Source organism: Pelodiscus sinensis, chromosome 30 (assembly GCF_052426305.1).
Source record: "Pelodiscus sinensis isolate ZL-2025 chromosome 30, ASM5242630v1, whole genome shotgun sequence".
NCBI lineage: Eukaryota > Metazoa > Chordata > Testudines > Trionychidae > Pelodiscus > Pelodiscus sinensis.
The window spans coordinates 13,663,813-13,691,133 of record NC_143081.1 but is presented as its reverse complement, the minus strand read 5'-3'; the positions used below and the strand labels follow the sequence as shown (position 1 = coordinate 13,691,133).

The 27,321-nt window shown below is 47.4% G+C and overlaps 1 protein-coding gene across 1 annotated transcript; it reads right to left on the bottom strand.

Moving 5' to 3' along the window:
• Nucleotides 1-5,517: 5,517 nt before the first annotated feature.
• On the bottom strand, nucleotides 5,518-17,895 carry LOC142821304 (olfactory receptor 11A1-like). Its single transcript, XM_089774412.1, has 3 exons — nucleotides 16,937-17,895; nucleotides 9,116-9,198; nucleotides 5,518-5,576 (listed from the first exon to the last, which is right to left on the bottom strand). The coding sequence occupies exons 1-3, from the start codon at nucleotides 17,893-17,895 to the stop codon at nucleotides 5,518-5,520; spliced, it is 1,101 nt and encodes a 366-aa protein (XP_089630538.1).
• Nucleotides 17,896-27,321: the final 9,426 nt, after the last annotated feature.

Genomic DNA, 27,321 nt, shown 5'->3' with positions numbered 1-27,321 from the left:
CGGGGCTGGAAAATTAAGAGAAGACAGAGCAGCTGGGTTAAGTCCCATCTCCAAACCACTGGACTCCACTTCCTTCTCAGAACTTGGAGTGGAACTGGGGCGTCCGGTCTGCAATCCCCTTCTTCATTAACCATTTTCATGCTCTGCCATTTGAGGGTGTGTCTACACTGTGCCCGGTGCTTGATATAAATGATGCAATTTGAGCTACACCAATGGCGTAGCTGATTTCGCGTTCATTTTGAAATAGCTTATTTCAAACTAAACCGCTATTCCGAAATGTTCTTACTCCTCGTGGAACGAGGTTTGTGGGAACATTGGAACGGCAAGCCCGTTACATTTGGAAATAACGGGCACGCGCCAAAGACCCAGAACAGTGCTGCAGTGCTGAACTCAGCAGTTTTGTCGACGTATGTAAACCTCATTCTACACAAAATAAAGCCTTTTATCGACAGAGCTCTGTCGATAGAAGGCATTATTGTATCTACACTGTCCTTTGCGTCCACACTGTTATGTCGACAAAGAGGCTTGCTTTGTTGACAGAACTGGACGTAGTCTAGACGCTCTATGTCGACATAAGTTTTGTCGACAGATTCTGTGGACAAAACTTATGTCGATGTAAGCCTGTAGTCTAGACATACCCTTACCGATCAAATCACTAGGGCGATATGTCTATACTTGCACCCTATTTCGAAATAGGCATGCAAATGAAGACATTTGAAATTGCAAATGAAGCCAGGATTTAAATATCTCATGCTTGATTTGCATAATCATGTTATGGCGCTATTTTGAAATAAAACGCACTGTGTAGACGCATTATAGCTCTCGAAATAACTGTTAAACCTAATTTTATGAGGAATAAGGGTTATTTTGACAGAAGGGTTTTCTCTCAAAATAGCACGTCTACACAGTGGGTTTTAGTTCGAAATAGCGCTATTTCGAAATAGCGCCCTAACCCGATTATGCAAATGAAGCACGGGATATTTAAATCCCAGCTTCATTTGCAATTTCGAATGTCTTCATTTGCATCCCTATTTTGAAATAGGGTGCAAGAGTAGACGTACCCGGGCTGATGCAGCCCTGGTGTAAAAGCAGGGAAATGAGAGGCATTACACCCGGGAAGAATTTGCACCTCACTCTTCAAAAAATGAAGCAACTTCCTTGCAATATATCAGAGGACAGGGCCAATCAGTGTTGCTGTTAATTAACACCCAAGGGTCTTAATTACACACCCTCCATCCCCAGGGGGATACATTAGTGAAGCCACAGTTTAGAGTCCATCCAGGAATTCGTGTGTTCTGTTCTATTTAAATCCCGAATCCCCCAGCTGTTGCAAACAGGAGAGCAAACTGATCCCCTGGCCTTTCACCGAGATGAAACCAGGGGCTGTCTGCTCTCCCATCGCTGGTACAGCGTGACTCTTTGGCCTATTTCCTAGTGGGCACAGGCCACCCCATGGCGGCAGCTGGCAGGGAGCTGAAAAACAGGTGGGGGCAATCTAAGCTGTGGCCGTGCCCACGTTTGCACATGAAATTTCACCAGAGAGATCTCACTCCTTGCCCTAAAATGAAGGAAACGTGTGTGAATTAAAACAGTGTCCAATCCCTTGGGAGCCTGGGCCTTATTTGAACTTACAGCTGATTTTTTTTCACTCAGATGGTGTCAAGCAGGAGTCACTCCACTTGAAGGATTGGGACTCCTTTTCTTCTCCCTCACCTGGTGTAAACCAGAGTCTCTCGTTCCTTCATCTGAAGCACCCGGCTCTGTCCACTGTCACACGTCATGCTTATTCACACACATCTAAGTTAGACGCTCACAAGCAATAGCCCTTCCATAACAAATGTGTTTACAAACCCAATGAGTGATACTTTAAGATACAAAGAAGACACTAAAGGGGGTTAGGATGGAGGTCTATAAAATCATGACTGGTGTCGAAAAAGTGAATAAGAAAAAGTTATTTACTTGTTCTCATAATATGTTCAGCACCAACATAGTCCCGGCCAGAGAGGGTTCTGCTGCGTACACCCCAATGCCAAAGATGCTGGCCAATGAGCCATCCAATCAGACACACTTGTGGGGCCAGCAGGTTACACGTTTACTTACCCCACGCAGGGTTGGGGGATCCCTGTGTGAGGACTTGGCTGTTAGTGGGGCAGGCAGTATCCTTTGTGAGGGTGTAGATTTTGGCTGGTGGGGGAGGTACCCAGTGCGAGAACATGAAGGTGTCATGGTGAGGACAGTTTTGTAGGATCCTTGTCTCTGGGCTCTTGGACACAAGGGGAGACCCTATCCGCTTGCAAGTCTTGTATTGCCTACCCCATGAGCTCAAAACACCTGAATCAGCCCCAATTTCCCCTCTGAAAATCATGGAGACAAATACAAGTGTGTACGTGGTGTAGGACGTCTTGGGCTGACCTTGTGTTTTCCAGCTTGTCTCCGCAAACTGTGAGACCTACAGTCTTCCTTTGAAAACAAGGACAAAGAAAAAAGAGAAAGAAGGCCGGAGCTCTCTGCTAATACCCTGCACCAACACACAAGCATCATCTGCTAAGCCAGAGTGATCAGAGCTGAGATCGCTGCAGGGGGCAGCAGGTCGTGAAGTTCCCGGATCTGGCTTAATTCTAATAACGTGGCTTGGACATTCTGGAAAAAGATAAAAGGCCCAGTTTTCAGGAGACTTGTGATCAGGGGAGCTGATCCAGTTTTACAGAATGAGTGAAGAGGTTCACACCTGCACCTGTGGACGGGCCGGCTCTGCACACACCTCCTCTGTTGCCTCCTAGAAGCCATTGTAGTCCCACGGCACTGCCAGGATGATGGGGTTGGCCTCCAATGGATTTTAAATCACTCAGGGGTGTCAGGTGGGGCAGGTGGGGCAAGAGGACGCATGGGAAGAAGCGTGTGGTGTTATTTACTGCTGAATTGTCCTCATGGGTCTCTGGCTCCATCAATGCGGATAACCAGAAGGCTGCTTGCGTGTGCGCTCAATGGCGTGTACTGGGTCAACTTGTGCACTTAGGGGTATGTCTAGACTACAGGCTTTTGTCGACAGAAGTTTTGTCGACGGATACTCTCGACAAACCTTCTGTTGACAAAGAGCATCTAGACTACAGCCAGTTTTGTAGACAAAGCAAGCCGCTTTGTCAACATGACAGTGTGGATGCAAAGGACAGTGTAGATGCAATAATGCCTTCTAGCGACAGAACTCTGTCAACAAAAGGCGTTATTCCTCGTAGAATAAGGTTTACAGCCGTTGACAAAACTGCTGAGTTCTGTCTACATTATGTTGACAGAACTCAGAGGCAGTGTAGACACAAGTATAGTTTTGTTGACAAAAGTCCACTTTTGTCGACAAAACCCTGTAGTCTAAACACACCCTTAGGGAGCCTTTGGCTATTATCTTTGAAAAGTCATGGAGATCGGGAGAAATCCCAGATGACTGGAAAAAGGCAAATGTAGTGCCCATCTTCAAAAAAGGGAAGAAGGACGATCCAGGGAACTATAGGCCGGTCAGTCTTACCTCGGTTCCTGGAAAAATCATGGAAGGGATCCTTAAGGAATCCATATTGAGGCACTTGGATGAGAGGAAAGTGATTAGGAATAGTCAGCATGGATTCACAAAGGGCAAGTCATGCCTGACCAATCTGATTAGCTTCTATGATGAGGTAACTGGCTCGGTGGACATGGGGAAGTCAGTGGATGTTATATACCTTGACTTTAGCAAGGCTTTTGATACGGTCTCCCACAATATTCTTGCCAGCAAGTTAAGGGATTGTGGATTGGATAAATGGGCGGTAAGATGGATAGAAAGATGGCTAGAAGGCCGGGCCCAGCGAGTAGTGATCAACGGCTCGATGTCAGGATGGGGGTCGGTTTCTAGCGGAGTGCCCCAAGGTTTGGTTCTAGGGCTGGTTTTGTTCAATATCTTTATTAATGACCTGGATGAGGGGATGGATTGCACCCTCAGCAAGTTTGCAGATGACACTAAGCTGGGGGGAGAGGTTGATGTGCATAAGGGCAGAGATAGGGTACAGAATGACTTAGACAAATTGGAGGATTGGGCCACAAGAAATCTGATGAGGTTCAACAAGGACAAGTGTAGAGTCCTGCACTTGGGATGGAAGAATCCCAAGCATAGTTACAAGCTGGGGACCAACCGGTTAAGTAGCAGTTCTGCAGAAAAGGCCCTGGGGGTTACAGTGGATGAGAAGCTGGATATGAGTCAACAGTGTACCCTTGTACCCAAGAAGGCTAATGGCATATTAGGTTGCATTAAGAGGAGCATTGCCAGCAGATCCAGAGGTGTCATGATTCCTCTTTATTCAGCTTTGGTGAGGCCACATCTGGAGTATTGTGTCCAGTTCTGGGCCCCCCGCTACAAAAAGGATGTGGACGCATTGGAGAGGGTCCAGCGGAGGGCAACCAAAATGATTAGGGGGCTGGAGCATGTGACTTATGAGGAGAGGCTGAGGGACTTGGGTCTGTTTAGTCTGCAGAAGCGAAGAGTGAGGGGGGATTTGAGAGCAGCCTTCAACTCCCTGAAGGGGGGTTCCATAGAGGATGGAGAGAGGCTGTTCACAGTAGTGACAGATGGCAGAACAAGGAGCAATGGGCTCAAGTTGTGGTGGGAGAGGTCTAGGTTGGATATTAGGAAAAACTATTTCCCTAGGCGGGTGGGGAAGCACTGGAATGGGTTACCTAGGGAAGTAGCGGAGTCTCCATCCCTAGAGGTGTTTAAGTCTCGGCTTGACAAAGCCCTGGCCAGGCTGATTTAGTTGGAATTGGTCCTGCCTCGAGCAGGGGGCTGGACTTGATGACCTTCTGAGGTCTCTTCCAGCTCTATGATTCTATGATGCTATGTGAGGAGTGGGTACCAAGGTCTTTTTGAAAGAGCTGGTGGTACCATGTGCTTTCCCCTTATGACCAGTACCAATTATTGTAGTCGGCAAGAGTAAGTCTCAGGTCCGACACTGGGCTCTCAAAGTACAAAGGATGCTACACAGGTATCTGTCAAACACAAGCAGTTTATTTCCTGACAGCTAACAGCTGTGCCCTACAACTGGAAGAACAGTATAACAAAGGAGCGGCGTATCTTACGTCCCTTCCTGCAAACTGACATGGAAAGTGACATGGAAAGTGATGGTTTTCTGAACGTGATGATCCCATAGGTACGCGTGGCTCATGGTTGTTTCTCAAGTGACAAATATTGACGATGTGTCTGTATTGCCAATGTAGTTACACCTGGGTAGCTCCCACGAGGCGAGATGCTTTCACTGGAGATAGGGGGTTGGGAAGGGCCTGTTCATGTTAATGAGCCATGGGGGAATCAATAGGCCTGAAGAGAAGTTTATCTCCCCCCAGGTTAGGCTGCCGGAGACACTGCAGAGAGCTAGTAAATAATGGTTGTTGTGACTCTCCAAGAACAAATGATGCTGGACTCCATCTTGGGACTTCTCCATTTTTCCGCACCTAGTCTGGGAATCAAATTTGAAAACAAAGGGTTCCCGCTCCATCCTCACCCTACATAAGGCTGGGAGTGATCTCATCGGTTGGTTCTTGTTCCTCACACAAGAGGACTCCTGAAAACATCAGCGAAACAGAGTGAGACGGGGAAACTGATTGACCAAGACAATCGGACATTCTAGCCTGTGTCTGGAGACCCAAGAAAGCCGAGTTGCAAAGCAAACGTCACCTGTGCCTTGAGAGCCTGCTCATCTACTGGTTTCGTCTGTCAGGGTGAGGAACTGCTCATTCGCAGTCAGTGTAACCTGTGTTATGCTTAGAGTCTGGTTTGGTTTATTTGCTGGTGAGCTGCTTGGCTCTCTCAGCCTTTAGCATCACTGACATCTACTTAATAAACTCATTTGTAATTTAATCTAATGTGCCTTTAAAGTGTCGGGGGGGGGGAGGGGGAATTTCAGCTTGTTTAGCACAAGGGGGCTTATTCCTCTCCACACTGAGAGAGGGCAAACTCAGTAATATTTTCCAACTGGCCAGTGATTTGACCACAACAGGGCTGTACAGTGCCAAGTCCCAGACTGGGGGAATCATTTATGTTTAACAATACACCTGTCCATCTCCTCCTTTCCCATCCCATATACACACCTTGTTCCTCGACACGTTTCCTTTATTTTTTTTAATTTCTGTGCGGAGATAATTTAGTTGTGTGGGCCCACATTAAGGAAAACAGCCCTATCTATGGTAGAAATGTTTTTGCTGATGTGAACCGAGGGATACAGACATACACCACCCAGGAGATGTTCGGCACTTCGGAACTCATGGCTTAAATTAAGCACAAGAGCGCAGTACTATTGTGACTTGCATAGAGCAGTCAAAAAACTGTAACCACAGCCGTTTGAAAGCATAAAATTACGGGGAATATTTGTGCATTTTGGGAAGTAACAGCAACCAGACAAGGAAGTGCTGGGAGGGAGTATATTTAAGCAGATCTGTCCATGAAATGTTCATCGACTTTGGAGAAACAGACCAACTCTATTTCTCTCTCAATTTTTATGTCGTATCCAGATCTGTCTCCAATGTTTCAGTGTTCTCTAGGCACTTTCTCTCTTCTGGATAAAATAATGATTCATCCTTCTAGTTTCTAGTTTCACTTCCATGTCTTTGTCTGGGTTTGGCTTTGGATCTCAATTCCGCCCCTGGGAAGTCACGTAAACCTGGTGCGATTTACCTACCGCTCTCGGAGACGAGTGGCATGATCGGTTTGCGGTGGGGTTCTTTTTCTCTGTCTTTGCCTGTTTCTCAGCCGCATCTTTCAAAGGGTGCAACTGATTTTATTTCAGTTGACTGTGACAGAGGACATGCAAACCGTGGCCTCTTTGGTCTTTCCGTTTTTGTCTTATGGGGGAGATCGATGTAATCTCCTGCTCTGCTAGACCTTCACACACAACCTTGGATTCCGCTCTTGTGCTCGAAATAGCCATGTAGCATCGGCAGCACCGACGAGCTGCTCCCACCCAATCCCATCTGAGATCCAAAGGACATACACAGGTGTGTGTCCCACACCACCGCCTCCACTGCCGTGTTCTCACAGCTAATTTTACCCTAGTAGCTAGATTAAAGTTATTGTATGTTACCCCAGCTGGGAATGACATCTCCCAGCTGCAGAATAGCCATACCCATGTTTAAACTTTAAATAGCATCCATTTCCAAACCGCTGACTTTTGTTATGTCTTCATCATTGGCTGAAATGACACTGACACGAAAATATTTCTAAATCCCAGCCACGACTTTATTTCGATTTCAAGAGGGTGCAAGGCTGCTACATGGGACATTTCTGGAAACTCACTAAGGTTCCATGCTCTTGGTTGATTCATACTGGAAGCTCGACCTCTTAATGAAATAAGTCGTCTTCTGATTATCAACAACATAACTTTTCCAGGGGAGAGATGCAGCAGTATGTGGTTGCCAATCCCAAGTTTCTGGCCATGAGGAACTTGTCTGAATGTGCCCCATGAATATTGAATGTCTTTCTGTTTCTAGATACAAATTATGGAGAAGGCAGAAGGCAGGAATCAAACACCCGTCGTGGAACTGATCCTCTTAGGATTCGGGAACCGCCCTGAACTGCAGCCCCTCCTCTTCCTGCTGTTTCTAGCGATCTATATTGTGGCTACAGCTGGGAATCTCCTCATCGTTGTGCTAGTGGTGGCTGATCCGCACCTTCACACCCCCATGTACTACTTCGTGGCCAACTTGTCCGCTGTAGAGATCTGCTACATCTCCACCACCCTGCCCAGGCTGATTGGCAGTCTGGCGACCGGGGACAGAACCATTTCTCTTCACAATTGCTTTGTGCAATTCTATTTCTATATTATCCTCTCCAATGCAGAATCTCTGCTGCTCACGGCCATGTGTTACGATCGGTATCTAGCGATCTGCCATCCCCTCCGTTACCCTGCTCTGATGACCGGCCGGGTCTGTTGCCACATGGTGGGCTGGGCCTGGATAAGCAGCTTTCTGATATTCATCATGGCGTATATTTTCATGTTACAATTAACATATTGTGGTCCCAAAGCATTTGACCATTTCTTTTGTGATTTTGCTCCCATGACAAATCCGTTCTGTGGTTCCGCCCAGAGACTGACAATTCTGACAAACTTTTTGTCGATTGTATTGACACTTGCAATCCTTCTGCTGACCCTGATGTCCTATGTGTGTATCATCGTCTCCATCCTGAGGATCCCGTCCAGCACCGGCAGGCAAAAGGCCTTTTCCACCTGCTCCTCCCACCTCACTGTGGTTGCAGTGTACAACATATGTGTAGTTACAACCTATGTGGTTCCAGTGATCAACCCTCCCCCGGTCCTGTACAAAATATTGTCTGTGTTGTATGTAGTCCTGATACCCTTGATCAACCCGGTCATCTACTGCCTGAGAAACAAGGAGGTCAATCAGTCCCTGAGAAAAGCTTTTCTGAAAATGGTTGCATTTGGACAGAGGTCTGGAGTGTGAACGGACACATTGTCACACAGGCTACGTCTACATTGGCCCCTATTACGGAATAGGGATGCAAATGTAGCACTTGGGAAGAAGCAAATGCGCGGGGGATTTAAACATCCCCCGCGGCATTTGCATTTTCATGGCCGCCGCTTTTTTCCGGCTTGGAGATAAGCCGGAGAAAAGCGTCCAGACTGGCGCGATCCTCCGGAATAAAGCCCTATTCCGGAGGATCTCTTATTCCTACTTGCAATAGGGCTTTATTCCGGAGGATCGCGCCAGTCTGGACGCTTTTCTCCGGCTTATCTCCAAGCCGGAAAAAAGCGGCGGCCATGAAAATGCAAATGCCGCGGGGGATGTTTAAATCCCCCGCGCATTTGCCTCTTCCCAAGCGCTACATTTGCATCCCTATTCCGTAATAGGGGGCCAATGCAGACGTTGCCATATTGTAAAATCATATAACACTAAAACTGGAAGGGACCTTGAGGTTCAGTCCCCCGCCCTCACAGCAGGACCAAGCACCATGTAGACTATCCCTGATAGAAGTCTATCCAACCTGCTCTTAAAGATCTCCACTGAGGGAGATTCTACAACCTCTCTAGGATATTTATTCCAGTGTTTAACCAAATGGAAAGTTAGGAAGTTTTTGCTAATGTCCAACCTAAGCCTCCCTTGCTGCAGTTTAAGCCAATTGCTTCTTGTCCTGTCCTCAGAAGCCAAGGAGAACAATTTGTCTCCCTCCCCCTTGGGACACCCTTTTAGATACTTGAAAAGTGCTGTCATGTCCCCTCTCAGTCTTCTGTTTTCCAAACTAAACAAGCCCAATTCTTTTAGTCTTCCCTCATAGCGCATGTTCCCTAGACCTTTCATCATTCTTGTTGCTCTTGTCTGGACCCTCTCCAATTTCTCCCATGACGTTCTTTAAATGTGGTGCTTAGAACTGGACACAATACTCCAACTGAGGCCTAATGAGCACAGAGTAGAGCGGAAGAATGACTTCTTGTGTCTTGCTCACAACACTCCTGTTAATGCAGCCCAGAGTCATGTTTGCTTTTGTTAAAATCAGGAATAAGGGACCTTTCGGAAGAGGCTTTATTTTCTGAAAGATCCCTGTCTAGACTGGCGAATTTTTCCAGCAAAGCCCTGAGCCAGAAAAAAGCGGCAGCCATGTTCATGCTAATGGAGCGGAGAAAATTTAAATCTCCGCTGCATTTGCAATTCCGACTTGTCTCATCTGCATCCCTTTTCCGGAAAAGGGGTGCAGTGTAGACACAGCCTATGTGTGAAACAGATTGTTCCTTCCTAAGTGGGATACTTTGTATTAGTCATTATAAAGCTTTATCCTATTTATCTCAGACCGTTTCTCCAGTATGTCCAGATCTTTTTGAATCATGACCATATCCTGAAAGTCACTTGCAACCCCTCCCAGCTTGGTATCATCTGCAGACTTCATAAGTGTACTCTCGATCCCAATATCTAAAGCATTTATGAAGGTACTGAACAGAATCAGTCCCAAAACAGACCCCTGCAGAACCCCACTTGTTATGCCCTTCCAGCATGATTGTGAACCATGAATAACTACTCTCTGAGAATTTTTATCCAACTAGTTATACACCCACCTTATAGTAACCCCATCTAGGTTGTATACCCCTTGTTTATTGATAAGAAAGTCCTGTGAGACTATGTCAAATGTCTTAGTAAAGTCTACGTTTACCACGTCCACTACTTCTCCCTTATTCACAACACTTGTTATTCTTTCAAAGAAAGCTATCAGATTGGCTTGACATGATTTGTTCTTTACAAATCCATGCTGGCAGTTACCTATTGCCTTATTTTCTTCCAGATATTTGCAGACGATAGCTAAAGGCTCAGATACCTCCTCTATCAGCTCCTTGAGTATTCTAGGATGCATTTCATCAGGGTCTACTGACTTGAAGACATCTAACTTTTCTAAGTATTTTATTTTATCTTCTAAACCTACCCCCTTCCCACTAGCATTCACTAAATTAGGCATTCCTTCATTGCCAGACATCTTGGTAAAGACCGAAACAAAGAAGTCATTAAGCAACTCTGCCATTACCAAGTTTCCGGTTATTGTTTCTCCCTCCTCACTAGTTTCTAGTTTTTATAGAACTCTGTTTTCATTTTTAGATCTTGCAAGATCTCCTGGTTAAGCCAAGGTGATCTTTTCCCATACTTTTTATCTTTCCTACACAGTAGAATCGTTTGCTTTTGGGTCCTTAATAATGTCCCTTTGAAAAATTGCCAAATATCTTCCGTTGTTTTTGCCTTAGTCTTGCTTCCCATGGGACCTTACCTACCAAATATCCAACCTAGTCCTTACCTACCAAATATCTAACCTATCTGTGAGCTTACCAAAATCTATGTTCCTGAAATACATTGTCTCTATTTTGGTGTTCTCCCTTCTCCCATTCCTTAGTATCATGAACTCTCTGATTTCACGATCACTTTCACCCAAGCTGCCTTCCACTTTCAAATTCTCAACCAGTTCCTCCCTATTGGTGAAAATCAAATCTAGAACTGCTTTCCACAGTAGCTTTTTTCAACCTTCTCAAATGAAAAAAAAAATCTCCAAAGCAGTCCAAGAACTTATTGGATAGTCTGTGCCCCGATGTGTTAGTTTCTCAGCGGATGTCTGGATAGCTGAAGTCCCCCATCACCACCAAATCCTGCACTTTGGATGATTTTGTTAGTTGTTTATTTAATAGAAATGTAGCCGTGTTAGTCTGGTGTAGCTGAAACAAAAAACAGGACTATGTAGCACTCTAAGACCAACAAGATGGTTTATTAGGTGATGAGCTTTCGTGGGCCAGACCCACTTCCTCAGATCAAAGGATCTGAGGAAGTGGGTCTGGCCCACGAAAGCTCATCACCTAATAAACCATCTTGTTAGTCTTTAAAGTGCTGCATAGTCCTGGCAAATAAAATCGATCCATCACTTGTACAAGGGAATTCACACACCGAGGGACAGATGGGCATGAGTGTGTGAACAGCAAAGTCAGATGACCACAGAGTTTAGCTCTCTGGGGGTATGTCTACACTACCCCGCTAGTTCGAACTAGCGGGGTAATGTATGCATACCGCACTTGCTAATGAAGCCCGGGATTTGAATTTCCCGGGCTTCATTAGCATAAGCGGGGAGCCGCCATTTTTAAATCCCCGCTGCTTCGAACCCCGTGTAGCACGGCTACACGGGGCTCGAACTAGGTAGTTCGGACTAGGGTCCTATTCCGAACTACCGGTACTCCTCGTGAAACGAGGTGTACCGGTAGTTCGGAATAGGCACCCTAGTCCGAACTACCTAGTTCGAGCCCCGTGTAGCCGCGCTACACGGGGTTCGAAGCAGCGGGGATTTAAAAATGGCGGCTCCCCGCTTATGCTGATGAAGCCCGGGAAATTCAAATCCCGGGCTTCATTAGCAAGTGCGGTATGCATACATTACCCTCCTAGTTCGAACTAGGAGGGTAGTGTAGACATACCCTGGGTTGCCTTCAGGCCATGCATTGTGCTTTCCTGGGACAATGGGTAAACATCCTCATCAGAAAAAAACAATGTGGGGGAATGTAGCAAGAAGAGGGGCTGAAACACAAGCCCATGCATGACAAGCCTGGTGTGAGGCCTACACAGCCATGGTCAAGACTTTGCTCAGAGAAAGCAGAGTGAAGCTGTAAGCGAGAGGCAGGCCCTGCTCACAGAAGTTGGCAGGAACAGGGCTGGTATTCCAGAAATACTCAATGGGCTTAAACTGCAGCAAGGGAGGTTTAGGTTGGACATTAGGAAAAAGTTCCTACCTGTCAGGGTTATTAAACACCAGAATAAATTGCCCAGGGAGATTGTGGAATCCCCATCTCCGGAAATATGTAAGAGAAGGTTAGATAAATGTCTATCAGGGATGGTCTAGACCAGTGGTCCCCAACCATTTGGGGTTGCCAGGCGCCAGGGGGCGTGGCCATTTGCCCGCCGGGCGCCCGGGGGCGGGGCCCCCTATAGCCGCAATCCCGGGGCCGGTGCTCTCCCCTCAAGCGCCGTGCGCCCGGGGCCAGCGCTGGTGCTCGCTCTCTCCCCCTCCCTCCCCCAAGCACCGCGCGCCCGGGGCCTGCGCTCCCCCCATGCGCCACGTGCCCAGAGTGCAGGTGGTCAATCCGCGGCGCCCCCGGGGCCGGCGCTCACCGTGCGCCACGTGCCCGGGGCCAGGCCAGCCCTGAGCACTTGGCGGGCACAGACAAATGCCCATGCAGGCGCCATGGTTCCCCCTCTCTTCTTCCACCCTCTCTCTTCCCCTCTCCCACCTCCTTTTCCCAGTCTCCCCACAGGTCCATCCTTCCCCCCTCGGTTTTGTTCAATAAACCCAGTTTCTATTTTTGAACATACGTGTCTTTTATTTGACATCAGGAGGGGGGCTAGGGAGGGGTCAGTGGAAGGAGGTGAGGGAGGAATGGGTTACGAGCCCCTGGTGGGGAGGACCGGGGAGGCTCCAAGGGCTTCATGGGGTAGACGCTCTCCCTCAGGGACGTCTGGATCCTGACAGCCCCCCGATAGACCCCCCCGGATGGCAGCCTGCAGCAAGTGCAGCCGGGCTGATGGCAACGACCCCATGAGATGCACCGGCGTGCCCAGGGGCAGCTCTGGTTCCATGTGGCCGAGTGCTGTGGTGTCCCGAGTGCGGGCACTCAGGACACTCCAAGACAGGACTGCTTTGCTGTCCCTCATCGAGGTAGACAAGCAAGTGGGGAACCCTGAGAACTGTCTGTCTGGGGTGGGGGTCGGGTCCCTTTAAGCACAGAGCTCAGTTAGCCTCAGGCAGCAGCCCCACACACTAAGTCCTAACCTGATGCCCTGCCGGCACTCGTTCCGGCCAGCCTTTACTTCGGTTCAGGGTCCACTCAGTGTGGACGTGCTATTTCGAAATAGCAAATTGCTATTTCGAAATAGTTTTTGTATATAGATATGTTATTTTGAATTAGCTTAATTCGAATGAACTATTTTGAATTAAGTTAATTCAAAATAGCCCTGTAGTGTAGACATACCCTCCTATTGTCACCAATCCGTGCTGCACATGGAGGAGAGGCACGGTCACAACACAGATGAGAGACACGAGCACAGAGCTGGGGAACTGGGATTGGAGCCCTGGTCCCTTATTGCCAAAGACCCCAGGCAACAATGTGCAGATAAGAACCTGGTGAGCTTTTCAAAAGCAGCAAGGGGCGTGATACACCAAATGGACGTTGGCTCCTAACCACTGAGAGGCACCTAAATCCCAGAATGTGGCCCGAGCATCTAAACTCAACTTAGTCTCCTTTGTGCAGTCTAAGGGATTTAGATTTCTGTCTCTGAGCATGTGCACTGTGGACTCAGACCAGGAGTCTGCACATGTATGTCCTAGAGTTTCCTCACTGACTTTACCAGCGGGGCCCAATGGGGCAGGTGAGCTCACCAAAAAAGTAGGGGTGTCAGGAGAGACTCCCTTGTCTCTTTCAGCCCAGTGGTTCGAGTGGGATGTCAGTGATCCCTGATTCATGTTTGTAGTTCTTCAGGGAGGGCCGGTGAGCATTTACTGCTTACTAGGGAAGGGTAAGTGGAAGGAGATGAGGGAGGAATGGGCCACGAGCCCCCGATGGGGAGGACTGGGGTGGCTCTGCGGGCTCCTCGGGGTGGAAGCTCTCCTGCAGGGCCTCCTGGATCCTGACAGTCCTCCAATTCACCCCCCTGGATGGCAGCCTGCGGCAAGTGCAGCCGGGCTGATGGCCGAGTGCTGTGATGTGTCGAGTGTGGGCACTCAGGGCACTCCAAGCCAGGACTGCTTTGCTGTCCCTCATTGAGTTAGACAAGCATCCGGGGAACCCTGAGAACTGTCTGTCCGGGCTGGGAGTCGGGTCCCTTTAAGCACAGCCCTCGGCTAGCCTGACACAGCATCTCCACGCTCTAAGTCCTACTCTGATGCCCTGCCGGCACTGCTTCCGGCCAGCCTTAACCTCGGTTCAGGGTCCACTCAATGTGGACATGCTAGTTCAAATTAGCAAAACGCTAATTCAAATTAGTTTTTAAGTCTAGATGCACTAGTTTGAATTAGCTTATTTCGAATTAACTAATTTGAATTAAGTTAGTTGGAATTAGTGCTGTAGTGTAGACAGACCCTTACTGATGATGTAGGAGAGGCGGAGCTTAGAGCTTAGAGAAATAGCATTCAATCCCCACTCTTATCACTGGTCTCCTGGATGATCATGGAAAAGGTCTATCATGAGGACATCTTCTCATTCACCTAGGTGCCCATCTCCTGTTGGCTTTCTCATGCTCAACTCCTGTCTTTACTTTTCAAAGCCCCCTCGTATGTCTGTTGGAAAAATCAAATTAAAAACAATCCCACCCATGAAAAAAAAACACACCGAGTCTCTTATTCCCACCATCCCAGGGTTGTGTTCACAGATGAACAAAACATGAAACAGACGTGCCTGAAGGACACAATTTCACAGTCCTGTATTTCTGGAAACTCATGAGAGGTAAGAACACAAACCCAGAGACAAAAGACCCCCCCCCCAAACACCTTGCACCCAGATTGAAAGCTGGTACTTTTAATGGTTTTCAATGCACCACATTCAGGATAAGGCAGAATTAGTTTGTGACAACATTTCTGGCTTGGGGGATGGAAGTTCAGCTCTCCGTTTTAATAATCCTTTAATTATTTACAACAATGGAACCACTTGTAGAGAAAGGAGAGCGAGAGAGAGTGAAAGCGAGAGAGAGAGAGAGAGAGAGAGAGAGAGAGGTTGTTTCGTAGGCTGGCGCATTTATTCCCACTATGGGAGATGAAAGTATGAATTTGGGTCTTCCATACATACACATGAGTGCTTTAACCACCTAGTTAAATGTTACAAAGCGGGGTCTGGCTGCAACCCAGCATGTTAGTCCTGAGTCATTTTGATTGTTTTTTCTTGAGAATATCCAGCTAATTTGAGTGAAATTCACACATCCCTTCAGGCTCCCCAAATCAACTACAGGAGGCCCCCGAGATGCGACCGCCCGAGTTCCGACCCCTACACTTACAATCATTTATGTAAGTGTGGAAGGGGCCGGAACCCCCCAACTTACATCCTTGGCCTGCATTTACAACGATGCACGGTGCCTGCCGTAACTGCGGGTTCAAGTTACGACACCCCTGAGTTGCAATGCTTCCTCCAGAATGAATTGTGTCGCAAGTTGGGGGCCTCCTGTCTACATCCCAAGACAGCGTCGGCCACCATGCCTAGACAGGGGAAGTTTAGTATTTTGGGGCTTAAGACAGGGCCCCAAATTTTGGAGGAAGAACAAAAATACCAGGGAGATGCAGGGAGATTTTATTCTTTAGTGCAGCGTTTCTCAAACTCTGGGTCCCAACCCCCCGGGGGGGGGAGGGGAGTCATGAGCAACTTAGAGGGGAGTGACTGAGCAACTGAGAGGGTGGTTGCAGCAATGGAGAGGGGGTCACGAGCAACTGAGCGAGGGGTTGCGGTATCACAAGTTTGAGAACCCTTGCTTTAGTGAATGTTTTGGTCAATGTCGGTGGTAGGTATTTGGTTGCATGTAGCACAGCTCTGTCTGCGGCGAGAGAGATTCTTCCATGACATTATGTGGGCTGAAATTTGCAAAGTTGCCTTCAGCTTTTGAGTGCTTATTTCCTATTCATTTTAATTCATTAATTTCTTTTTGCTGGGGTAGGCGGAGACAGATGGGTCTCCTGTGCTTTGAAACTCTTGGCCATTCATCTCCTGTTTTCGTTGTGTATGTCTGTATCAATATCAATATGGAAATCAGTATTGATAGAGTTATAGATGTTTTAATGTTGTCTCGAGCCTGCAAAGATGTATGAATGGGCAAGAAACTTCACAAGACAGAAAAATGAGACTTCCCCAACACCTCTACAGAATTCTAGGTTTGGTTTATCCAGCTACAACTTGCCATCACAAGTACCAAATCATAGTTCATAGAAACAGAGAATCCGAGGGCTGGAAGAGACCTCAGGAGGTCATCGAGTCCAGCCCCCTCCAAAGCAGGACCAATCCCAACTTAATAGTTTTACACTCACAGCGGTGGAAACATTTTCAACTACTTTTCAGAGGTGTAATTGACAGTGGAGATTCCTCATCAAAGGTTAATGAATATCATTGACTTCAGTGATGGGGGGAAGTGCTTCTGAATGTGGGCATTAGTGTTCATGTATGAATGAATGAAGCAGAGAGCTTTACTAAAATGTGTATCTGGGGGAAAAAGCCCACTTTTAAGAAAGAAAGAAAGAAAGAAAGAAAGAAAGAAAGAAAGAAAGAAAGAAAGAAAGAAAGAAAGAAAGAAAGAAAGAAAGGTTAACATTATGCTCAACGAATCATAGAATCAGGAGGTCATCAAGTCCAGCCCCTTACCCAAGGCAGGACCAATCTCAAATGTTTCACTTCCTGTCTATTCTCATACACGTCAAAATGCTTCTTTTCACATTCTGTGCCTCTGTCGGAAAGCCGACAGTTTCATAACAGCTTTTCTCAGGGACTCATTAACCTCCTTGTTTCTCAGGCAGTAGATGATGGGGTTGATCATGGGATTCAGGACCGTGTAAAAGACAGAAAATAATTTGTTTAGGATTGCGGGAGCGTTGGCTGTTGGAAACACATAGATAGTAATAAGAGTCCCATAGTAAATTGTCACCACAGTGAGGTGAGAGGAGCAGGTGGAAAAGGCCTTTTGCCTCCCGATGTTGGACGAGATTCTCAGGATGGCTGTGATGATACAAATGTAGGACACCAGGGTCAGGAGACAGGGCACAAGTGCCCCTAGGGCAGCGATGATAAAAGTCAACAGCTCCAGAGTCCGGGTGTCGTCACAGGACAGCTTGATCGTGGGTGAAAAATCACAGAAGAAATGGTCGATTTCTTGGGAACCACAGAATTGTAATTGGGACATAAAAATATTGACGATGGTGCAGCCCAGAAAGCCACTTATCCAGCAGCCGGCCACAAGCCAGGCACACACCTGCCCATTCATCAGAACAGCGTAATGGAGGGGGTGGCAGATCGCTAGATACCGATCGTAGGAAATGGCCGTGAGCAGCAGACATTCTGATGCTGAAATGGTACCAAACAAATATATCTGCACAATGCAGCTCTTCACCGAGACGGTTCTGTCCCCGGTCAGGAGACTGGCCAGCAGCCTGGGCAGGATGGCGGAGGTGTAACAGATCTCCAGGACAGACAAATTCCCCACGAAGTAGTACATGGGGATGTGAAGGTGCCGATCAGCCACCACTAAGACAATGATGAGGAGGTTCCCGGCCACCGTCACAAAGTAGATCGTTAGAAATACAAGGGAGAGAAGGGGCTGAAGTTCAGGGCCATTCCCAAATCCTAAGAGGACGAATTCCACGATGGGCGTTTGATTCCTTTCTTCCACTTTCTCCATAATAGTTATCTGGATACATAAAACCATTCAATATGGATGGAGAACACTCTGTCAGGCTGTGCTGTAGGTTCCACTGGCAGAAACCTGGAGCAGGTAACCTCGTACCCCTGTATCTCTCCCCTGGAAGAATGAAATGTCCAATAAACAAAGGAGGGCTGATATCATTAGGAGGGTAAGCTCCCATTACAGGCAAACCAGACGCATGGAACACTACTGAATTACATCCGTGTCACGTTTGACTATTGTATGCACTCTAGAAATTGACATGATGACTTGCAGGTTGGGTTTTTCAACACCTTCATCATGTCAGCGTCACAGCAAGGCATCTCTAAAACATCACAAAAACCAATGAATTGGAAAGGCCACGTCTGGAGTACGGCGTCCAATTCTGGACCTCCCGTTACAGAAAGGATGGAGGCGCATTGGAGAAAGTCCAACCAAAATGATGAGGGGACTGGAGCACATGACCTATGAGGAGAGGCTGAGGGATTTGGGTCTGTTTAGTCTGCAGAAGAGAAGAGTGAGGGGGGATTTGAGAGCAGTCTTCAACTTCCTGAAGGGAGGTTCCAAAGAGGCTGGAGAGAGGCTGTTCTCAGTAGTGACAGATGGCAGAACGAGGAGCAATGGGCTCAACTTGCATAGGGGGAGGTCTAGGTTGGATATTAGGAAAAATTATTTCCCTAGGAGGGTGGGGAAACACTGGGATGGGTTCCCTAGTGAGGGGGTGGAATCTCCATCTCTTGACAGTTTTAAAGTCCCGGCTTGACCAAGCCCTTGCTGGGATGATTGAGTTGGGGTTGGTCGTGCTTTGGGCAAGGGGTTGGACACCGTGACTCCTGAGGTTTCTGCCAGCCCTGGGAGTCTATATTCAGATTTCAAACATGGGTGCATCTACCCAGCAGAGGGGAGGTGTAATTCCAAGCATGGGTAGAGGCACATCAGCTAGCTTTGGTGAAGCCAGCTGGATAACATTAGTAGTGTGAAAAAAATGGCCCAGGCAGTGGCTTAGAAGAGATGCCTGTGGACATACCTCAGATCACAGAGGGGATTATGCTCAGGCAGCTAGTCTGTGCTGTAGAGGCCGTGCTGCTCTGTTAATTATAACAGCCCAAGGAAAGCCAGGGCATGTAGAGAATTTCACTGCGTTGATGCATCATGGTCACATCCCATGACACACGTACGGAAACACCAAAGGTTTGTATGATGGTCTGGCCAGCAGCCCCCTATCGCAGCGGGTTCAAAGAAAAAATTGCACCAGTTAATAGCTGAAGCTGAGAGACAGAGGCAGACACAGAAAAAACTAAACAGAGAAGATAGGTGGTTGACTGAGTCACGTACCCTGGGCCATCCCTACCAGGGATGGTGCCCTGCGCAGACCAACACTGGTACTCACCAAGGGAGGCTGAAGCTATGGGGGAAAGGGGTTGCCAACTCTCCCAGACTGGATGGAGCGGGGGTTAGGCGTTGGGGGGTGGCCAAGATCTGGGGCAGAGGGTGGCATAGGCCACTGTGAAAGTTGGGGCAATTTGGTGTCCCAAATTTTATGGTGCCTTATGCGGCTTGGTGTTTTGCCGATTGGTAGAGACAGCCCTGCACGTACGCCCGGGTAAAGGTCCTTAGCGTCGTGCGGGTTTACACAAGTGCAGCTCAGGTTAGCATCCTACCCCTTGTAAAGACACGCACGTGAAATAAAAATGAAGACTTATGAAGAGAGAACGGAATGAAGAGAAACATTTGATCCAGGAGGCAGGATGTGTCTGGAGAAAAATGAGAAACTGGAAAGAAAAGGAAGAGCTATATAGACAGAATGAGATAAAAATAAAAATGGGGAGAGAGGGAGGAAGAGGGAGACGGAGGTTGTTTATTTCTCCACTCATCTGAAGAAATGAGTTGTGCCCACGAAAGCTCACGATCCCATCTACATGTTTTGTTAGTCTATAAAGTGCTACCAGCGCATTTCTCTTTTTTTTTCAGTTAATCAAAATGCAGATTGTTTAAAAGAGAAATAGGAAATTGTTGCTGCTAAAAGACAAGGCATCAGGACCAGTAAGTCTGAAACCTCTTCCTTGCTTTTCCTGTTTTCAATTTTTTGATAGTCCCTCTCTTCTGATCTCTGTGTCTACAGACCTACGATGTGCCCATATTAACCATGTCTGCACCCGCAGAGAGTCGGTACATGGAGCCGGGTGCAACGTGAATGAATGGTAAAAAGTGGAAATCCAGAGAAAAGCGCACACAGACTGAAGAAAGACTGCTTGTTTGTTTTTTTAATTTGTACAAGCAACAGAACGCCTGTTTGAGAAAAAGTAATAGAATGTTACAGTTAGGGTTAAGGTTAAGGGTTAGATATAGAGTTAAGGTTAAGGTGAACGTTAAGGATTACCCTAAACCTTAACCTTCATGTTAACCTTAACTGTTCTGTTCCCCTCTATGAAGCATCTGCATTGGCCACTGTTGGCAGACAGGACACTGATCTAGATGGACCTTTAGTCTGACCCAGTCTGGCCGTTTTGATGTTCTAAATCAGAAAGGCTTTTGTTGCTCTAACTCGAGCACATTTTTTAACACCCCTCAGGAGATGGGTTCTCCCTGGGTTGTGCTGGAACGGGGTTTCCAATTAGCCCTCTGACCTACCAAGCCGGGCCCCCTCTCACACTGTGCTGCTGTGGAAAGCCGCAAACCTGCTGCCCATCCTACACTTCCTCCAGCCTTCGCACAGTGGCTCCCTGACTTTCCACTGCATGAACCAACAATAAAGAAGCTACGGTCAAGATCACCACCGGCTCCTAGCCTAGGACTCCAGAGCTGTAGTGCCCTGTCAGCTCAAAACACAGGCCGGTAGAAGTTACTTACCCGGTTTGCCTCTTCCTCTATGTGGTAGGGAATTTACACACTTCTGTTAACCAAGCTGAAACATTTCCCCAAACATCTCAGATAAGGCATCCTGGAGAAACCACAAACAATTTTATTAACTACAACAGATTGATTTTAAGGGATTATAAACAGACCAATGCAGAATTATAGAATCACAGAACACTAGAACTGGAAGGAACCTTGAGAGGTCAACCAAGTCCAGTCCCCTGCCCTCATGGCAAGACCAAGCACCGTCTAGACCATCCCTGACAGGTCTCTGTCCAACCTGCTCTTAAATATCTCCAGTGATGGAGATTCCACAACCCCCCTAGGCTATTTATTCCAGTGTTTCACCACCCTAATTTTTCCTCATGTCCAACATAAACCTCACTTACTGCAGTTTAAGCCCATTGCTTCTTGTCCTATCCTCAGAGGTCAAGGAGACCAAATTTCTCCCCTCCTCTCTGTGACATCCTTTTAGATACCTGACAACCACTGTCATGTCCCCTCTTAGGCTATGTCTAGACTGCAAGCCTCTTTCAAAAGAGGTTTTTTCAAAAGATACTTTCGAAAAAGCCTCCTTCAAAAAAGAGCATCTAGACTAGGCATTCTTCCTCGTAAAATGAGGTTTTCGAAGGTCAAAAAACTGCCACGTTCTTCCGATTTACTTTCGAAAGAATGTGGAAGCAGTCTAGATGCGGGGGAAATTTTTTCAAAAAAATACCACTTTTTTCGAAAAAACTCTGTAGTCTAGACACAGCCTCAGTCTTCTCTTCTCCATACTAAACAAACCCAGTTCATTCAGCCTTCCCTCATAGCTCATGTTTTCTAGACCTTTAACCATTTTTATTGCTCTTCTCTGGACCTTCTCCAATTTCTCCTAATCTTTCTTGAAATGCAGTGCCCAGAACTGGACACAAAACTCCAACTGAGGCCTAATCAGTGCAGAGTAGAGCAGAAGAATGACTTCTCGTGTCTTTTTGAACACCAGCAAATAAACAAGAAATGCCAGCTAAGATTAATACACTGGTTAGACGGGCTGTTGTCAGCTGACGGTCAGGGCAGTGTGGGTGTGTGTGACACCCAAGTCTTTAACTGCTAAGACACAAGGTCTCGTCGCAGCGGGCAGCCTAGGAGGCTGAAGGGAGCCCCGAAAGTTTAATGTCTGTGTCTTTACTGCTAGGACCGGGGTCCCGTCGCAGAGGGCAGCCAGCAGGCCAACAGATGCCCCTTTATTTATAGGAAGATCTCATTACACCTCAGATTTTAGCTGCTAGGATACAGAATCCCTTCGCAGCAGGCAGTCTAGGAAAGACTGAGAGATGTCCCAACGGATCTGTCACCTGGGAGTGGCACGATCCAAACGCCCAAGCTCTTCCTATACCTGTCCCTTATGACCGGCTGAAGTTTTTTTAAATTGTGCTTGGTTTTGTTACAGCAACTGAAGGAGTCAGGTTAAAGCTTAAACAGTTACAGGTTTATTAAAGAAGCTTATAAATTATATGGTTACAATGGTTATTGCTCTATTTCTTAACTGCTAGCAAATATAGATTTTAAAAATGGTTACAAAGAAAGTAAAGATAGAAAATAGAAATAATGGTACCAAGTGACAGCTTAATCTTTAAAGAGCTCTAACACTATGTATATATACTTAAACAAAGGACCACATCCAGGTACAATTTTTACCCCCTTCTGTGCCTCTCGACTCCAGCGTGTCAGGCCAGGGTCGGTCCCTCAATACCTCGGAAAGACGAATACGAGGTGGGCGTCCCCTCTGGAACCTCAGGAGGCCAAACACCAAACTCAACCAGCAGATAGGTGGTAGATTGACACTCAGAGTAAGTGTGCTGCTGGACCCATCTTTATACCCCTGGGGGCCCGTATTCTCTTTCTTATTTTAAGATGCCAAATTGTACTGGTCCGTTTTGTGGCGCCAGTTCTTACAAGGGAGTTTCAAAATAATTTACACTTGTAAGAGAGGAAGACAGCTAAATTAGGAGTGCCGGATGTTCTTTGCTGGGCGGGAGATTCCTCCCTCCACGGACGGCTGTGTGTTCGTATCAATATGGGTTAAGTCAAGGGCACTCCTCTGCAGCCTCTTGGTCAGCGATCAGTTTGACCACCCTCTTATCTCTGCTTACAGTTGTCCATGGTCACTGAGCCAGCATATCTAAACCTCCTGCTCCAAGGTTTTCAAAGATCAAGCTGTTTTTACTGCTCTGTGTGCCCTGCATGCTTTCAAGCAGACATAGATGGATGTTAAAACGGGAGTTCATGTCTGGCTACAGCTGTAAGTGAACAGTTTCTCAACCTGACTGTTGATACCAGCCGTCTGGCAAATTCTCAAGGCACAGGCTGTATTTGCTTTGTGGTTAGTTTTCTTGGGTGTATTTAAACAGGCTAGAAATACCTTTAGCCTTGGGTCCAGCACTTCTCCCACTTCAGTCTTTGCTCCTCAGGTCTTTGTGGAAACCTTGTGTGTGAGGAGTGAAAAAGGACAGATGAATTAACACCTCGTCTTATATAGCTTTGGTTTGCTTCCAGACTTGGTTCTCCAAACAGTTTGTGAAAAAATACAGAGATCCTCAGATAGAGTCCACGGAATTGGGACCTGGTCACCTGTCCTTGTAGAGGCATAACAACCATTAATGATAAGCTCTGTGGACTTTTCTCAGGAAGGCTTGCCAGGTGGGAAATCAGCTTCTCCCAAGGGCTGTTGTTTTCCCCAAATGGCCAATTACCCTGAACAGGCCCTTGCCAAAGAGTGGTCTAGACAGAAAACATCTCGATGAGTGGGAGTTACTCATTTTTAAGCCCCTTTGAAATACAGACACAGACTCATCATTTCAGATACAAAAACAGCACATGCACCTAAAGGCGATAATCTTAGTCAGCAAATCATAACGTTTCAATGACGCCCTACATGACCCGCCTTGCCCAAAATTCACCATTAGTGCTATAAATGTATAATAACTAGTATAATTACCGGGCGTTGCTCGGGTCCTTAACTGTGATAAGGTTTCTTTTTTAAATAAAAGAAGAATGTATCAATTTTATTTAAATGATTGTATGGGGGTTGGGCAGTGTGTGTAATGGTTGTATAGAGCGGGGGGTTGGGTGCTGAGGGAAGGGGAAGAGGGGCACCGGGCTGTGGGTGGGAGTGCAGCAGTCCTGGCAGAGGGTTTGAAAGAGGCCTCTACCCCCGAGCTTACTCCATGACTGGAAAAAACAGCCCAGCCCCAGCCTTCCCCAGGACTCAGGCAGAGGAAGGCCAGCCCCTCATCTTTAGGAGATAAGGCTGAGTGTAAACAAGGCATCCTGGCCCTGGTCTCCATCCCCACCCCAGGGCTCACACTGGGGCCAGAGAAAGCAGCCTGGCCCTGGCCCTGGAGGACAGGCAGGAGGGCTGGGAGTCATGGCCTGACCTGGCCCATCCCAGAATTTGGGCCAGTGCCAGGGCCAGGAGCCACAGTCCACCTTGGCCTCTACCTCTGGAACACAGGCCAGGGCCAGGAACCATGGACCAGCCCCTACACCCACAGCAGATGCTGGAAGAGCTGGGAACCTGAGAAGCAAGGCAGGGGAGGGAGGCTGGAAGACCAGCCTGGCCCAGCCCCCAACCCCCGAACCGAAGTTAAGGCTATTTCGAAATAGCACGTTCACACTGAGTGGACCCTGAACCGAAGTTAAGGCTGGCCGGAACCACGGCCAGCAGAGCATCAGATTAGGACTTAGTGTGTGGGGCTGCTGCCTGAGGCTAACTGACCTCCGTGCCTAAAGGGACCCGACCTCCACCCCGCACAGACAGTTCTCAGGGTTCCCCGCTTGCTTGTCTACCTCGATGAGGGACAGCAAAGCAGTCCTGGCTTGGAGTGCCCTGAGCGCCCGCACTCGGGACACCACAGCACTTGGCCACATGGAGCCAGAGCTTCCCCATGGCACATCGATGCATTTCATGGGGTCGTTGCCATCAGCCCGGCTGCACTTGCTGCAGGCTGCCATCCGGGGGGTCCATTGGGGGGCTGTCAGGATCCAGGAGGCCCTGCAGGAGAGCGTCCATCCCAAGGAGCCCTAAGAGCCACCCCGGTCCTCCCCACCAGGGGCTTGTGCCCCCTTCCTCCCTCACGTCCTTCCACTTACCCCTCTCTAGCTCCCCTTCCTGATGTCAAACAAAAGACATGTATGTTCAAAAATAGAAACAAAACGGGGGGGGGGGGGAATGAACCTCTGGGGAGACTGGGAAAAGGGGGTGGGAGAGGGGAAGAGAGAGGGTGGGAGAGGGGAGGAGGAAACCTGGGAGAAGGGAGCTGGAAGGGGGAAGCAAGGGGAAGAAGGGGAAGGGGAAGCTCAGGACCCAGGGTTGGGGGTCTCGCCGGACCAACTTGATTTTCATGCAAACCTGCTCCTGGGTTCGCATGTGGCCTTTGGTGGCCAGGCTGGCAGCTATCCTGCCATAGGCGGCCGTTTTCCTCCATCTAGTGCGGAGATCATGGACGTTGGGGGCATCCCCCCAAACCTGAATAAGGTCCATGATCTCCACCCTGGACCAGGAAGGCGCCCGCCTTCTCCAGCCCCTGCCAGGCTCCTGGGAGCTGGCAGACTGCCAGTGGTTTGCTGGCTCATGTTTTGGGGCCACTGGGTCAGGGGCCCTGGTGGCCACTGCTGGCTCTGGGCTAGCAGGCTTGAAGCTGGCACAGGAACTGTGGTCAGGCTCTACCTTTTTAATGTCTCTGGGGCTGTGGGAAAGGAGACTTAATTTTCCTGGTTGTGCCCAGAGTGGGCACCAGGGCTCCCTGGGAAGGGCTGGAGGCCCCCTATTTCGAATTAAGTGTCTACACAGCACTTACTTCGAAATAGCTATTTCAAATTTGGCGTTACTCCTCGTAGAATGAGGTTTACCAAATTCAAATTAAGCGCTCCGCTATTTCAAATTAAATTCGAAATAGTGGTTTGCATATATAGACGCTGTTGAAGTTAAGTCGAAATAAGGGCTGTTATTTCGAATTAACGTTGCTGTGTAGACATGCCCTCGCTGTCTTATGACCATCAACTGGATTGTTGCTCTAACAGACCCGCTTCACTTCTATAATCACAGAAGTGATGTAATTACATGGTATAATTCCTAGAGTTGCATGGTACAACCAAGCACCCATTTTAATATTCTCATGCCCACTGTATTCAAGATTGGCTCCTGTCTCTTCTTCAGCTCCCAACATTTGCCTCTCTGACAAAATATAGACCTAATTACACTCTTATATTTCAATCTGATAGGCTTATTGGAAACGTAAGTGTTCATTTCCATATTCACATGGGGTAGGTCTACACTGTGGTGCTATTTCAGGATACTTCCGGTATCCCGAAATAGCTGTTCTGCATCTTTCAAGCAAGCCTGTTATTTTTCAACGTACGGTGGGCTCTCTATTGCGATGTCCCTGTAATCTTCAAGGAGTAAGGGACGTTTCAGAATCGTGGGTTCTTTTGAAATTCGGTGCTGTGTACACGGTGCCAAATTACAAAATAAGCTATTTTGAAATAAGATTGAAATAAGATACAGAATTTGCGTAGTTCAAATTGCATAGCTTCTTTCAAGTTAAGGGTGCAGTGTTGACATCCCATGGTGTTCTGTTGGGATTGAAAGTTTTATTCTTTTTATATTTGTATTTTAGGATTTATAATGTATTAATGTAAGGTGACACCTTATCACATTTGATATTTTATCAAACTAAACCCTTTAGTAAGTTATATGTAGTCCTTTACTTATTAAACTCACTAAGCTTTAAAACAAAGAGACAGAGTTTGGGTGTTGTTTCTATGGGTATGTCTAGTCTACAGGGTTTTGTCGACAGAAGTTTTGTCAACAGATACTGTCGACAAAGCTTCTGTCGACATAGAGCGTCTAGACTACATCCAATTCTGTCGACAAAGCAAGCTGCATTGTCGACATCACAGTGTGGACACAAAGGACAGTGTAGATGCAATAATGCCTTCTATCGACAGAACTCTGTCAACAAAAGGCGTTATTCCTCGTAGAATGAGGTTTACATATGTCGACAAAACTGCTGAGTTTTTGTCGACGTTATGTCGACATAACTCAAAGGCAGTGTGGACGCAGGTATAGTTTTGTCGACAAAAGTCCACTTTTGTCGACAAAGCCCTGTAGTCTAGACACACCCTTAGTTAATAAGATTGGAGGAATGCTGAAGGCTGAAGTCTTAATTGTTGATTTACAAGGCCTTTTTGCTTTGCCCAATATGAGATACTGTTGTATTATGCTTTTTCTTTTGAAGTCCTTGTAGAGGATTGTTTATGTATGAAAGTGGTATGTGTGCATCGAGATAAAGGTGTGAAGGTCATTCAGATGGCCAAGGAAGGAGGGGCAAAGCATGGGTGAAGAAAAAGAAGACAGACTGATCAGCGTCAGAGGAGCCATCAGTAACCACCAGTGCATACCCATGGTCAAGGAGTGATCAGATTGGCAGATTGACGGCTTTAAAGTAGAGCTGGCACCCCTAAAAGATGATTGATTATAGGATGAGCCTTTGGAGATGTTTTGAGAATGATTGACATCAACAA